Below are 15,963 nucleotides of genomic sequence, written 5' to 3'. Positions count from 1 at the left end.
AAAGCAAGGATCTTAGCTAAACAATGCAGCCTGCTTCCTCCCAAGTATACCCACTTTGTTCAGTGGGATTAGGGAGTTAGCGGTAGATCATGTGCTTTGCATGCAGGTGTCACATTCAATTCCCCACATTTCCAGTTAAAAAGGCCAATGAATAGGTGATGTGAAAGACCTCCACCTGAGACGCTGGAGAGCTGCTGCCACTGTGAATAGACAAGACTGACCCTTGACGGACCAAAGGTCTGATTCAGTATAAGGCAGCTTCATGCATTCACTGCAGTATCCTCCCCCATAAGATTTTTTCTGTTGGGTTTTAATGTCCTGAGAGCTTGGGCTCATGAAACTAAATGGGACCTTGAGTTGGGCAGTCCTGTCCCTTTTGACACTATATTGTGCTTTGAGGTAGGAAGTTCTTCCCGAGATGCAAGCTAAACCCCTCCCCCGCTCCCTCAGTTGTTAAATGCAGGTCAAAAAGGTTACTCCTGTTCATGCTTGCCATAAACAGCCTTGCTGGGCACAGAACAGCTGTTGTGAGAGGAGAAAGGGGAGTGCTTCTTTTGACCATGGGCACTGCCAGGAGGTAGAGCAGGCTACACTGTCAAGAGGCTGGCAGGACAAAACAAGCAGACCCAGGCAGCTGAAGATCAGGAAGGGATGGTCCCAAGATGAATGCATCAGTAAAGCCCAGGCCTCAGAATGAGAGATGCCAACCTCGAAGAAGCCAAACCCTGTGTGAAATGGCTCTAGTTGCATTGGCTCAGGGCTCAACACCACCATCCCCTCTTCCCTTTCCCTCCCCCATCTCCCCTGATGCAGAAGCACAGCACAACCCATCAACCTGCCTTTTAAAAAATTTGGATAACCATATTTTGTTCAATCAGAAATAGCTCTTTTTTAAAAAGTGCATTGGAACATCTCCAGGCCTCTGGATAAAATGCATTCCCCCATATCTACTATGAGCTTTCAAAGAAGGGAAGAGGGCTGGAAATTACCAAAAGCAAAACTCCCTCTCCAAGTATTAACACAAGACAACACCTCACTTTAAAACATAACACGAGTCATTTAACATTTCTCCTGGTTTTGTGTTTTTATACAAAGTGACAGAATTAAAAAAAAAAACTAGTTTGTCTAATGCAGTAGCCCACAACCAAAAAAGGAAGAGGGAATCAAGTAGAAATAATGTAAGATGCTCAACACCCTGATTTACGAAAGCAGCAAGTGGTAGCAAAGTGCAAGCGATTCTTCCATGCGCTGCAGCTGCACATCTCGACTGGCAGGCAGAGACTATATTGCACATTGGTTTCTCTCAGGGCACAATATAACGTGCCAGACTCTAAATACTCTATATTGCATGGCTTGACTAATGGCTTATTTTTTGGCGCTAAGCAATTAAGCAGGAAGACTATGTGCCTAGAGAGTCATGTGAGAAGGCCAGCATGGATTTTGCGTTGTTTTCTTTGTTCCTTAAAAAATAAAAAAGAAAGTGCAACATTGACAGCCACGTCTCTTCAAACTGGAAGGTGCTCTGAAGTTTGGCTGGAAAGAAGTCCAACGTAAACTGGAAGTTGGGCTGCTTGAAATGGCCTGTTACCCTCCCTACCTCAGTTGACAGACGACATCAAAACTGTCCAAAAGGGAAGAGGAGTTGAGGATTAATACCTGCGTGAAAGTCAAGTATCTTTTTGGCAACTGCTTCGGCACCATTTGATTCTCTCCCTATGCCCCCATGAGGAAAGAGAAATGGGTAGGAACCTGCCAACTCCAAAAAGGGCAGCAAAGGGCTTTTGATTTGACAGTTGCCAGTAGGTACTGGATCGAACTGGAAGATACAGAACAGACAAGCCATCAGGCGTGTGTGTGGGGGTGGGTGGGTTGGCTTCCCAGCAAGCAGTTCATTCCCATTTGGCAGTTCAGGGTTGGCCTTGAAAAAAGAACTGGAGAAGGAGCTCACGCTGGCCTGGATGAGTGCAGCACTCATCCTGTGGGCTCCACTTGGCTATTCGGTCTTAGCCTCTTCCAGGATCTGTGGCAGGTTTTGATCCTTCCGGGAGGCAACTGGTTTGGCAGCAGCACTGGAAGCCCCTCCACCGCTGCTGCTGCTCACACTGCTTCCTCCGCTGTTGTAGTCCTGGATGGCCTTGGGCTCGTTGGTGTGATAGGAGCCCTTGTAGCGGTGGTGATGCAGGTACATCAAAAGGAGCACAGCAGCCAGGAGCAGCAGCAGGAAAATTACAACTGGAGTGGGGGGAGAAGGAGGGAGTGAGGAAAGGGCATCACAGGTTCACCTCGAATACAGGGCCTGGTTGTAGAGGCCACCCAGCAGGGTTTAATTGGAGCTCCCCACAACTTCCCAAGGAAGCTCAAACCTGGCCCAGTCCAGGAAGAAATTCTCTCACCCTTTTCCTTGCTTACTCACTCACCTCCAATGACAACTGCAACCCAGCCATCATCATGGATGTACAGGAAGTCCGCTAGAAGAACACAAGACACAGGGAACTTTCAGGAAGGGGCAGGTTCTCACTGGTTTCAAGGGAAGGGCTGAAGCCAGTATGTATGATACTTTGTCTGATGAATATACCGCTCTTCAGGACAACTCAATGCCCACTCAGAGCAGTTTACAAAGTAAGTTGTTATCGCCACAACAAACACCCTGTGAGGTGGGTGGGGCTGAGAGAGCTCCAGAGAGCTGTGACTGACCCAAGGTCACCCAGCTGGCTTCAAGTGGAGGGGAATCAAACTTGGCTCTCCAGATTAGAATCCTGCGCTCTTAACCACTACACCAGACTGGCTCTCAGGGTGTGAAGGCTCACACCCTGGAAATCTAACTGGTTTCTAAGGTGCTACTGAACTTGAATCTTGCTCTTCTACTGCACACTATCATGGCTACCCACCTGAAACAATATTTTGGGGTGGTGTTTCCGTTCTCTCTTCCCCCTTTATGTTTCGTTTTCAGATAGGATCTCATCCTCTTAGGGCAGCAGTAACAACCACCAGCTAGAGAGCAGGGTGCTGGGAGGGCATTTTGGACTGAGTTCCTTTTGGGAACTTTGGCTATGGAAGTTACTTCATGCTTAATTCTTCCCCTATCTCCACAGAGGCATGAGTTCATTTGTAGCGCCTTCCTCTGTGGGCCCGATGCCCCTACATGCCAGACTGGAAGGGTGGGAGAAGTTCTGTCTTGGAAAAAGATTATCACACTGGAGGCCCTTTTGAGGCAGAGAGGTTGATGCGGCCAGCATGGACCCCTGAGGGAATCAGCAAGTTGTGTGCCTGATCAATAGGGGTGGCTCACTGGAATACCACCCTGAACACCAGGGGCCCCTCTCTGACAAGCTGGGGTTTGCTTCCAGAAAGGGGGCCAGCACTGCACACTGAACTCAGCATTTTCAACATGCCCCTAGGCATATTCTGTTGTGCCTGGCCCAGCTGACCGAGAAATCCTCAGCAGTGTGGAAAGCCCCCAATGCTATGGGGCACAACTACAGTCCAGAGTTCTTGCCAGCTCGTCAGGACCCTTAAGAAAAAATGAAGCACAGGGAAAAGACCTGCCGAGTGAATCGCCTGCTGTGGAGGAAGCACAGCAGAGCCCCCACCGATCTGGGATTCAAGGGCAGGTATTCCAGACACCAGGCCCTCCCTGCAAGCCCTCTTACCTGGGTTGATGTACCAGGGGTCCAGTTCAGGAGGCATTTCAGTGTAAGCAGAAGGCATGGAGGCACAGTTGGACTCCACCAGCCGCCCCTTGATGCGAAAGGGGTTAAGAGAGTTGCTGCTGCTGGGTCGAAAGATGGCTTTGAGAGGCACAAGGCTGTTAAACTTCACCCCGGAGAGGCAGCCTGTGAAACCTGGAGTGTTGTACCTCTGGATCTCAGGGTCAATCGTACCTGTCTCTGTCAACCAGGAAAGAGAGTACTGACAAGGAAGCATCAACCAAAGTCTGGTTCCTCCTCCCCTTCCCCTCATTCCCCTGAAGAATCCTCACTATTATGGGATCTGACAGCCTGTTCCCAAAGCTAGGAACATGCAAGTTTCTAGGCAGAAAGGCTGAGAAGGAGGTGGGCAAGAGCTGGTGAAAGTTCAGGCTGCTGCATGGTCCCTGGGGTCAGAGTTCCATGGCAAGCAGTAGAAGAGGGTGGGAGAGCAAAGCTAAGCATTTAATGTGCATAATTTATGCAGCCTACGTAACAGCCATAGAATCTACTGAACAGCTCTGATTAGTGTTCATTCATGTACAGCCCACAGAGTGGGTGGTGTCGTATCCAGGAAATGCAAAGGGACATGTAGGCATGGAGGGACATGTTGCAAACGAGGGCTGGAAGGATCAGAGGGCAAAGGAAGAGGAGCCAAAGACAGGCTCTGGCAAGCACGGGAATGAAATGGGTCTGGAGGAGCGACAGGAGCAGCAAGGAAGAGCCCACAGCTGTGGCAGTGGGGATGGGGCGGGGGGTGAAGAACAACAGGGTCTGCAAGCTTGAGAACCTGGAGCCAAGGAGTCAGGGAAGCAGGGTCCAGGAGCCCATGTAGAGCAGCCCAGAAAGCCGGGGAAGGGCATGATGCCAGCAAGTGCTGGGAAGGCAGTCGCTCACCCATGAAACGGCCCAGATAGAGTGCCTTGGGGGAGTCTAGTTTGCTGTCCACAAAGGGAGAGAAGTGCTGCACCATAACAGGGAAATAATCCAGCTAGAGAGACAGGAAAAAGGAAGAGAGAGACTGAAGCTGACCAAGGGGCCAAAGGGAAGGTCCTGACTGCCAACTCACCTTTGGGGAAGTGCTGGGGTGCTCGCCCAAGATGCTGCCCCTGTCCCACATAGTCAGAGCCCCAGGCTATGCCCTCTCCTTCCCTCCCCCTACAACCCTACTTACTTGTGCATACAATGTCCGATTCACACGTGTGATGTTGATACGGTGTGGCTGCCCATCAGCTACTGAGCGGGTGCTCAGGGAATAGACATACGGGAGAGTGCCCAGCTGGTAACGCAGTTGCAGGATGCCTGCAAGGAGGGGGAAACATCAACAAGGAGGCCAGAGGACCACTCCCTCACCGACCTGCAGCAGAGGGAAGGAGGGGGAATTACTAGCTGGGCGGGTTGGTTGCTGGTCTCAGCTCCAGCTTGTGAACTTGTGCCCCAAAGATCAAAGCCATGGGTCATTATCACATCTAGTGGTGTGGAATTCCATAAATTAATGATGTCATTCACAACAATATGCTCATTTTGTTGCCCATCCATTTCATTTGGCTGATGCTAAGCTCTGCTCTTGAGAGAAAATTTTCTGTGGTGCCCCCCACCTATGGAATGCTGTGCCTGAAGAGATCAGGAAGGCTCCCACTCTCCTGACTTTCTGCCATCTATGCAAAACTGTAGGACTTTCTTACACAGGTAATAGGACTGTGCTATAAGAAATGGTTCAAAGAGATGCGTCAGTAAAGGGACAGGAACTGTAGACTATACTGCTGTGCGCTGACTGTTATTGTTATTTACTAAGTCATGTCCAATTGCTTAGGTTTTGTTTCAGCATTGTTTCGGCTCTGTATCTATCGTATTTCGGCTTGTTTTCAGATTTCTGCAATCTTACCGTACTGTATTATTTACTGAATGTCCCAGCTGCCGATTGTATTGAATTACACTGTGTAATCTGCCTTGAGACTATAAATAATGTAAATAAATAAAGCCAGTTTCTCACCAGCAAGATCAGACCACCTAAAAGAGACAGGCTACCTGTCGCTACTCAGAGCTGCTCACTCAAGCAATACTACTCTGGGCCTAATAACATCAGCCCTACCATTCAGCTGCTCACCCTCCAGAATGATATATGCACTTCTTGATCAGCAAAACCATTCTGCAGTATACACAAGACAAATGTTATTTGCAAAAGAATTAGTAGAAAGCACTTGCCGTCAAAATGGGAAAAAACATTTTGGTCTACCAGGGCAATTCGCTGCTGACTTGGAAGTCATCCCTTCTTCTACAAAGGGAGACTCCAGTAAGACATGGCTGAATTCGAGTAAAACATGGTTGCATTCAGATGGCACACAAAGCTGCAATTAAACTCCAGTTTGCCATAAGGGGCACAAACATGGCTTCTTCATCGAGGCTGCCTGCTCTCCTTGCTCTTCCCTCCTCCCTGGTTACACAGAGCATGAAGGGAGAGTCCAAACTCCAATTGTTCATGGCATTTGAGCACAGGTGGCTGAGCTAGTTGGAGTCACCCACAAGCTCAGATTTCAAACCAGGGTTGAGTTTCAACTTGTTGGTGGAGAGGGGAAGCAAAACCGCATTCTAATGTTTTGTGAAAACGGAGCTGGGATTCAATGGGAGTTTGTTTCTGTGCTGTACTTCAGAAGTGAGGGAGAAGCAAAGGGAACACCCTAACATGCAAGCAAGCTTTGTTTGCAGCAATTTTTGAAAACGTTTCTACCCCACCTTTCTCCCCAGTGAGAGCCCAAAGTGGCTTGAACTGCTCTCCTCCATTTTATCCTTGTAACAACCCTGTGGCAGGTTAGGCTGAGAGTATGTCACTGGCCCAAGATCACCCAATGACTTTGCAGGGCAGAGAGGGGATTCTAACCTGGTTTGCCCAGATCCCAGGCCAGCACTCTAACCACTACACAACACTGCCTCACTTCGCCTCAGCTTAGCATGACTCACTAATGCAACTGTGTGAACCAGCGCTTAAAACACACCTGAAAAATTTCTTAGTCACTACATGAATTAAGTTACTTAACTAAGTAGACTGTGTTACCATCAATGACGGCTGTTGTGAATGGTGTAACATTACACGCAATTCACACGTATACTTGTCCTGTACTCTTTTGAGTTTTACATGGAAATATCATAAACTACAGCTCTTGACATTCATGACCTTTTAAACCCATAGTTCACAGTTTATATCCCACTCTGTCTTGTATATATTTGCTGACTGAGAATTCACTTTATTCCTCCAATTAAGTGGGTTCTAATCATGAGAACTAATGATTCAATACATGTTATTATCTGTAAGGCTCCTTTTACTTCTGAAAGAAATGAGAATAACATGTCCATAATGTTCTAAACTACCTGCCTCTAAAAACTAGTCTTCCACTGACCATCTTTCAACCACCCTGCTAAGGAGGCCCATTGAAGAGACAAGTTTCACTGTATTTTTCAGAAGAATGCTTATGAAGAACTCTCAGGCACATGTCAACAATTCGCCCATTTGTCTTTTGTGTGCTATCAATTGTCACCTTTATTTGTTCTTAGTTGAAATGTCCTCCTAGGAAAAAAATCAATTGGGGGTTTCTAGCCAAAGTTTTCTGCAGTAAAGACTTAAGAATTCATTCAGTTTCTCTGAAATCTCCCTATCCTCCTTTAGTACCCGTTTGCCATCTAATGTTCCAACTACCTCCCCAGCTGGTTTCTTGTGTCTCCTGTGTATTTAAAGAAATTTTATTGTCAGTCAGAATGGTTTTGAACAATATGTTCGTCAGTTGTTTTCTGGTCTGTCACCGACATATATTTGTTCTATCAGAATCTGGGTTCCTTTTATACTTGCTTCATTTGGGTAAAACTTCCACTTTCCCAAGGACTTTTTCTTGCCTTTCTGCCTTGACCCTACAATCTTTGGACTCAATGGTACCTTTCCAACTGCTGTGGTACACACGGTATTGGAGCTTCTGTTATCATAGTTGGAAACTATTGTCACAATGCTTACCTCCTCCTAGTGTGGGTATGAGAAGCTCCAGTGGAGGGAGGAGGGGAGGGGCTCTCACCCCTTCCCCTCTACCTACAGACTCAGCACAGGGAAGGCTAATGCTATGAGAAAGAGGGATAGGATTAACAACAGGAGAGGCCCTGCCAAGACACAGGCTGGAAGAGCCTTTTCCCGAGGAAAGGCAAGGAATGGGGGGGCTACCTCCAGCAGTGCTCACCATCTTCCCGGAGCAAAATGGCCAAGTAGTCTTGCACAAAGGTGCTGATGTAAAGTAGGACAGCTGGGGCTGAAGAGGTGCGGAAGCTCAGCCCCACTATCTCCCCAGTCAGATTGTAGCCAGGCAACGGCTGAAGTGGTTGGTGGTGGATGTTGAAAACCTCCCGCACTACGTACAAAGGTGTTGTCATGATGTCGTATCGCACCCAGGTTCCTCGCTCAAAGTAGGCACCAATATCTGCAAAAGGGGCAGGGAGGAAGAGTAGCAGTTACTGGGAAAGGAGCATGGCTTCCTTGCCTGGGCATTCCCGGGCCCGCAAGGCATGTGTCCCCCACAACTTCTCTCCTCCCCATCCTTGGACCAGCTCTCACCTCGATTGCAAAACGGCCCTTCATATGCAGAGATGCTGCAGTTGCAAGTGTAGTGGTTGTAGTGCTCAATACAAGTGCCGTAGTTCTGGCAGGGCACCAAGGGGCGGCGGCAATGTCCAGTGCAGTTCACCAGGACTCCTAAGGTCTCATTGGCCTTCCCCTCCAAATTGAGGGTCACTCCATTCATGCGCAGGCCTCGCAGGCAGCCCAGGAAGGGACGCAGGTTGTAGATAGCAGAGCCTGTAAGAAAGGGAGAGAGAGGGCTGCACTGAAGGGAAGATGACTCATGCTAAATATGTATATAGCTCAGAGGCTTAAGCAAGTCCACTCCCTCTGAACCTAAAGACTCCATTATAGCTACAACGGCTAGTAAGTGCGGACAGAGTTATCCTCAGCTATTCTGTTTAATCCCCATTCAAAGCTATCTAAAGGCCAAATGAGATGTGAACAGAAGTCACTCCTGTGGGATTTTTTCAGGCTTAAAACATACAGGTACCCACGCAGAGCCTATATATTTCCTCTGTGAGGCAAACAGCATTTTTTTTTTGGGGGGGGGGAGGCAAGGAGAGAGAGGGACTGACGTTTGAACTGGGATACAGGGATCCATTCTGGGAGAAGACCACTTCTCTGTGCTTCCCAGGGAAGATGGATATGCCCATCTTCTGTATGATACAAACCAATCATCAGTAAGGGATGGATAGGCTCCCTCCCTCCCTCTCTCACACACACACAGCATTCTGCACTGAGCCAGTTCTCTTACCCACATAGAGCGGTCTGGTGAGGTTCATGTGGACAAAGCTCTGAGGCGGGGCCACTCGCACTACCCAGGGCATCCGGTCAACCCGCAGCCTGGCTATTTTGACATTGATCTCTGCCTTGACTTCATGCCACTCGTTATCATTGAAAGGCATCTCTGAATGCACCGTCAAATTCTCATCACCATTTCCAATGTCGTAAGCAAAGACCATATCCTGGGTAGCTGGAAGGGAGGAGGAGAATAAAGGCACTGTAGGACATCTTGCACCACCATACTTGCCAGCCACATGTCCATAGGGAGAGGAAAGGTCTCCCTTGCAATGGGGGGCCTGCCCATCCCTCAGCTGGACAGGAGAAGGTTGTGGCTTTCCCCTCTGCTTCCCCTCACTGGTCTCCCAATTCCTTACAACAAGCTCAGGTTGGAATCACTCTAGGGACTTCCTGACAAACCAAGACATCAAGGGATCCTCCCAAGTGCCTACATCTCAGAGCCTTTTCCAAGCAAGTAAGCCTTTATTGGCATATATAAAATATAAGGTATCAAATACAGAAACGAGTCCATACAGAATGAGATTAAAATTACAGATAGGAAGCAGAGCATTTTCCATGGTGCGGGACACCAGGCTGTGACTCTGGTTGAGGGACTCTCACACGTAGTGTGGAATTCTGATCCCTTTGCCATGCATACATGTGATTGTTTTAAAGATGTAAAAAGATACAGAAGAGCTAAATCCCAAGATGTTCAAACCAGTATATGAAATCTTCTTTAGCCCATGCATCTCCTCTCTTGGGGCCCTGGCCAAAGCCCCCCTCCAAATTCCAAAAGCGACTCTCTCTGTCCAATCTTATGAGCATTTGCCAGAAAAAACTTTTAAAATATATATATTTTTATTCACCATCAGGTCAGTTTCCAACAATGAAAAGCCTCAACAGGAACAACTAAAAACAATCCAGTTTCAACTAAAAACAATACACGTCCTGCCCTCTCGGCACAGAGCTCAGATTCCTCCATTAAAAGCATGTGATGCAGCTACATGAGCTGCCATTGCAAGGGCGGTCCGCAGCAAAACCGGATCCACGTCAGCAAAAGCCCATTCCTAGAGGGTGCCAATCCCTAGCCTACTTCTGGCCCAATTCTGAGCAGGGCTTCATTTGCAAATCTGGAAGAAGAGGGGAATCGACACGACTCCCTTCATTCCCTGGGGTACTTGAACGCAGCATTTCAAGCTTGATATTGAACTGAGCCCAGAAACAAGCTGAGAGCCAGTTAAGTTCCCAGACCCCTGGGGCTGCATGCTTGCTTTTGCTCAGGTCTGTCAAAGCTGAGCGGCAGCGCTTTACACTAACTGAAGTGTATGCAGAGTGCATTACAATAATCAGCCTGAAAGTTACCAAGGACAACAGAGGCCACATCTCTGCTCCGGTAATGGGTGGAGCTGGCAAATCAACCAAACCCGATAAAAGGGTCAGAAAAGCATCAGAAGAGCCATGCTGCATCAGACCATTGGCCCGTCCAGCTCAGTTCACACAACGGCCAACCAACTGGCACAGGGGGCCAATTAAACAGGATGCAGAGGCCCATGCCTTCCCCTGATGTCGCCTCCTACCACTGGGCTCCAGAGGTTTAGTGACTCTGAAAGTGGAGGTTCTTCTTAGTCACCATGGCTAGGTAGACCTATCCTCCATGGATCTGCCTAACCTCCCTTTAAAAGCTTCTGTACTTACAGCCATCACTGGCCATCCGCTGGCAATGAATCACATTATTTAATTACTTGTTGAGTAGAAAGTTATTTCCTTTGGTCTCTACAGCACCTATTGCCTTCATTGGGAGCCCTTAAGTCCTGCTATTATTGCACAGGGAGAAAACGTTTCCTCTTTCCACTTTCTCCACCCCCACACACCATTTGATACACCTCTATCATGTTCCCCTTTGTCACCTTTTTTCTAAACTGGAAAGTCCCAGAGCTGCAGCCATTCCTCAAAGGAAAGGTGCTCTAATGCCCTGATCACCTTGGTTGCCCTCCTCTGTATTTCTTCTAGCTCTGTGATATCCTTTGTGAGATATGGTGATCAGAGCTGAACACAGTATTCCAAATGAGGCCACACTGTGGCAATTTCAAGTACTTGATATACAGCACAGGAGACAAAACCAAACCCTGTGGAATTCCACAGGGTAAGTCCCACAGAGACGAACAGAAGTACTCCAACACCATTGGGACGCACTACTGACCGAGGGGGAGGGGTTATTTAGGCCTCAGAAGGCAATGCTGTCCCTTCCCAGAGGGGGGCACACAACAGATTAAGGTATCAAGACCTTTTCCATTTGTGTCTCTCGGAACTCCATATCTGTAGGGATGAGGAAGGAGAGCCATTTAAGGAGTTCTGCAGGCAAGGGAATAGCTGACCCCATCCTATGCTGTCCCTACATGCCGTATGCATTACGCTGGCTTCTGGTGCCGCAGGAGCCCATTCAGCCACTGAGCCTGCTCTGTCAATGGAAGTTTTTTTGCATCAGATCCTCCTGGGCTTGAGGCAGAGGCCCATCTTTCACCTCCACTCCACAGCTTATCCACCTACTCTTTTGAGCAGGGCCATGCTTGAAATGGCCCAGGAGTAACCCCGGCTGAGCACCCCTAACTGGTGGTGGTGCAGGAGATGGCAATGGGTAAGACAACCGCAATTGCCCTTGGTGCTGAACAGTCCAAGCAAACAGCTCTGACAGTGTCGGTAAAGGTGCTGGAGCTTGTCTCTGCTTACTGCTGGCCATCAGTGGCCCACCAGGAACTTTGCAGCTAAGGAAAATGGCACTGAGACTGTTCCTGGGGCTTGTCCATTTGGCACCAATGTTGCTTCACCTTTCCAGTGTGCCTGCATTTCCTGTTGGGTGTATCAGCAAGGATGAGGACATGGTGATGGCTGCCAGTCATGGGTATTCCCAGCAACCATCTTCTGGAATGATCAGAACCATTATAAATGGTGCCTCAGTTCTGAAAGGTGTTCCAGAAGGATACCACACTAGACGCCATGGTTGAATGCCACTGAGAAGTCCAGGAGGTTTAGCAGGGTCGTAGAGCACCTTCCTCCTCCTGATGAGTGTGACTATTTCAGTCACAGATCCAGGCTGAAGCCTGATCAAGTGCATCCAGATAATCATCTTCAAACAAGAGTGGAACTGGTTCCTTGACCGCCCTCCCAAATACTTTGCCCCAAAATGGTTAACTCCAGCCTTGCTCCAATCTTTCTCAATGGCTAGATCACCGCTGAATTCCCATAATTAAAAAAAAAACACCAAGTCTCTAGATATTATAATGGCACAGATATACCTTTCTCTTTATATCTCTGCAATGAAAAGGGCTAGAGGCATACTTTTTGAAAAATGAAAGCTGAAAATTCAGAGGAAATAATAATTGGGGCAATAAATTGTTATAATGCTATAGTGCCACAGCATGGCATGGGGTAATGGCAGCTGTCAGAGGCAAGCTCGCACAAAATTCTTATACGGATGCTCCAGTGGGAATGCCTCTGTATTTGTGATAGAGATGATGGGGAAATGGGGAATCCTCACAAGTTGGATGAAATCATACCACAGACCATTTTGTACTGGAAAACTGGAATCCAGGTAAATCAATCAAAACATTAAACAAGGTCTCTGTTATATTGCTTTCACCCCCACACCCATGAAACCAGAACTCCATACTGTTGAGCTCCACACGGATGTAGTTCTTTCGGCCCACATTCTCCAGAAAAGTGCCTGATGGGGCAGAAGTCTTGAAGAAGAAGCTGATATCGAGACTGTAGTTAACCTGGAAGGTGGGGAAGAGCAAGGCTGTTCCATTTGTGAAGGAGACTGTATTCCAGGAGTTGCCTGCAAACAGTAAAAGAAATATTATGGGAAAGGGTATGGAGAGGCAAGAATTATTTCTCAGCACCCACAGTGGCTCCTGCCCATTTCTGGCAAAGCCTTGAAGCCGTATCTCCCCCCAACCCTATCTGCTACTCACGGTCTCCATAGCAACGTAATGGGCCCAGTGTGAACTGGGCTGCTGACCCCGTGCGGTTTGTGTCGGTCACTACAACCTGAGTGACTGGAAGATCATCTACAAAATTCAGTAGCCCCTTATCTGTCCGCCTGGAATACAGAGGAGGAAGGTGTGGAAAACTGGCCCCTGTAAGTCATCGGGGCATCCGCAGAGCCAGACTCCCCTGCTTGGAAGGAGGAGGAGACCTCCACTCACCATATAGCATGATCAGCATCACAGTTGCAGTAGAAACGGGGGTCTGCACAGTTCTTGTCCATGCCACAAGCGCAGCGCCCCAGCCCTGGTGGGGAGCCCCCCCAGTAGTAATGGCGCTCAGCATTTCGGCCCATCCAGAAGCTCAGGGGCATCCCCGCTGAAGGGCAACAAGGAAGCAAGTAAATGCTAGGGCAGGGAGGGAGGATAGTTAGACTGCTGTGTGTTCTTTGCTTCTGAGATCACATAGCACAAACAAGGGACTGGGAACAGAATTCAGGACCCTAAAGAATTTCAGCTTTCATATTAAAGGTAAGATTCCAGTGGTTATGGCTGTAGAGAGCCCGGACTACACTTGGGGAGACCCAGGTAAAACCCTCCCTCAGCCTTGAATCTCACTGAGCGACCTTGGGCCAGCCACACACTGTCAGCCTAATCTACCTCATGGGGTTGTTGTGAGGATAAAATGGAGGAGAGGAGAATAATCTACGTACTAAATAAAGAAAGGGACTACATAAACTTGAACTCGGGACAGAGATGCCTGGTGAACCTTCAGAAGCCACCACAGATCTGCATTATTTCTAATGTTGAGAGGATAACTCAGCAATGCTTCAAAATGCCTTTTGCCTTCCTCAACTAAAAAGCAGAATGAACTATGCACATTAAGCATCTGTTATGTCTTGAGTTTGAAAATTTCTCTAAGTCAGAACTGGCTGTATGCGGGGCAGAATCTGTACTAGCAAAAAAATCCACAGCGCCCCAGGGAGCCCACCCACACACTCACTTTGGGTGTTGAGCAGGCGGGAGAGGTAACAGTGGAACTCTATGCGCTGCTCACAGTACTCTGAGGCATTGGCCAGGGCTGACACCTCCCCCCAAGAGGCATTCCAGTAGTCGACAGAGCCCAGGAAGGGCTTTTCGGGGCTGTAACCGGTCACTCGGGTGGCCCAGTAACGATTGTGCCACACAGTGGTCCACGCCCGCTCCTCTGTAAGGCAAAAGGGACAACCCACAGCGGAACAGTTATTTGGGTTCATCTACATCAGCTCAGATATTTTATTAGTATACCAACAGTTTCAGAGCAGACCTTCCCTTAGTCCACCTGAACGTCTAATCCTAGAGTCAGGAAATAGCACTAGATGTATTTTATTCCATTTATATTCTGCCCTCCGAGCAAGCAGGCTCAAGGAGAGTCGCAACAAAAATAAATCATACACAGATAAAATACATTTTAAAAATGTTTATCACATAAAAACAACAAATTTATGGCGTTAATCATCAAATCCAAAGGCTGTAATATGAGTTCAGTCTCCAGAATTTATAAAATTATAATTCCTAATCTCTCTGCTCATTAGACTGTTTTTAAAAAAAAAACATGGAGAAATTATCTTAACATAAAAATTGCTAATGAGCCCCAGATTTCAATTCAGATTAAACCACTGCTTTAAAACAGCTGCTTCTAAGAGCAGGGAAATTCCCGCCCCAAATAATACACTGATGGTACTTGACAGCATCGAAGCAACACTCAACACCTAGGAAACGCAGGCAGTGGTTATATACAACTTACTTGGATCTGGATCTAGGAGGAGATCAGACAGATAATTAGACAGAATGTTATTCTGGATCCATGTCAACTCTTAATAAGGATTTTTTTCAAGAGGAAAAAATGAGTTGCATAAAAGTCTTATACTCTCCCCTTACCCGAGCAGCAAAATGAAAAATTGCTAAGAAATGAGACGATGAAATGGACAGGCAGACAGGGCTACATGCATTCCTCCATACCTTGAATATCACAGTAGACCACAAAAGGTTTCAGGGGGCCACTGCCGTCTGGATCAATGGTGTAGTTGCCAGAGACTTTGCCGCTGAGTCGATAGGCATCACACGTTTCCTTGTAAACAGCTGCAAGATTAAGGAAGTGAGAGGTTGGTGGGCAGAGCAACTCTCCTGCCTCCTCCCCATTTCTGCCCCCATGGCTCAAACCATGTCTCACGTTTGTGGCAGGTCTCCCCCTTGTAACCTGTCAAGTCACAGATACATGTAAAGTCATCCCAGGTCTGGATACAGCGACTGCCATGTTCACACATGTTGGGGGTACACCTGGAAGAATGGAGGGGAGAAGCAGGTCAGTATTGAAGATAGGAGCTCCCCATCTCAGCTTGCATCCAAGTGTATTATTTGTAGGGACTGCAGCAGGTCTGGGCATACAGTTATCATATCCTAAGTATTAAAATAAAAAAGCATCCTGCTAGAGACCATAGATGCATCAAGCCCAGCACTTTGCTTCCACCTGTGGGCAGAAATACTCAGAAGTGGGTATGATGGTCTTATATATCTCTTGCTGGGAATTTTTAGCACCTAGTAATCAGAGGTATACTGCCTCTGGCTGTGGAGGTTCCATTCTTATACAGATTGGTTTATATCTATTGAAAAGGCTCCAGGAATGCATGTAATCTATGCCAGTGGGCTGAATTTACAGGTACCCTTGGAGTTCGGATTTAAGCAACATCTAACAGTTTACAGAGAGCTCTACAGAGTTCCCTCACGAGGAGCAACAGAAAAACCTTCCTGAGAGATACCCTGGTGAGTGTTCATATGAGAATCTGGGCAGCCTTTAGGGAAGGGAATTTGGTTGTTGTCAACCAAGCAGAAATACAAGCCACTGCTTTCCTTCAAGCAGCAGCATCAAAAAGAAGGCCAA

At 47.7% G+C, this 15,963-nt stretch overlaps 1 protein-coding gene across 1 annotated transcript in view; it reads right to left on the bottom strand.

Moving 5' to 3' along the window:
- Window positions 1-1,370: 1,370 nt before the first annotated feature.
- The window catches only part of CNTNAP1 (contactin associated protein 1), a 38,937-nt gene continuing 24,344 nt past the window's right edge, over window positions 1,371-15,963 (bottom strand). The window contains exons 11-24 of the mRNA XM_054993686.1: window positions 15,256-15,362; window positions 15,045-15,164; window positions 14,047-14,250; window positions 13,266-13,422; window positions 13,032-13,159; window positions 12,728-12,895; window positions 9,035-9,253; window positions 8,275-8,514; window positions 7,904-8,140; window positions 4,861-4,988; window positions 4,584-4,677; window positions 3,651-3,887; window positions 2,418-2,468; window positions 1,371-2,232 (exon numbers count right to left, since the gene is read on the bottom strand). Coding sequence (XP_054849661.1) covers window positions 1,994-2,232; window positions 2,418-2,468; window positions 3,651-3,887; window positions 4,584-4,677; window positions 4,861-4,988; window positions 7,904-8,140; window positions 8,275-8,514; window positions 9,035-9,253; window positions 12,728-12,895; window positions 13,032-13,159; window positions 13,266-13,422; window positions 14,047-14,250; window positions 15,045-15,164; window positions 15,256-15,362 — 2,329 coding nt within the window. The 3' untranslated portion in view covers window positions 1,371-1,993. The remainder of the gene's footprint in view (window positions 2,233-2,417; window positions 2,469-3,650; window positions 3,888-4,583; window positions 4,678-4,860; window positions 4,989-7,903; window positions 8,141-8,274; window positions 8,515-9,034; window positions 9,254-12,727; window positions 12,896-13,031; window positions 13,160-13,265; window positions 13,423-14,046; window positions 14,251-15,044; window positions 15,165-15,255; window positions 15,363-15,963) is intronic.

This window comes from Eublepharis macularius, chromosome 12, assembly GCF_028583425.1.
Source record: "Eublepharis macularius isolate TG4126 chromosome 12, MPM_Emac_v1.0, whole genome shotgun sequence".
In the NCBI taxonomy this organism is placed as follows: Eukaryota; Metazoa; Chordata; class Lepidosauria; order Squamata; family Eublepharidae; genus Eublepharis; species Eublepharis macularius.
Note: the sequence above shows the minus strand (reverse complement) of the source record. Positions and strands in the feature narration are given on the sequence as shown.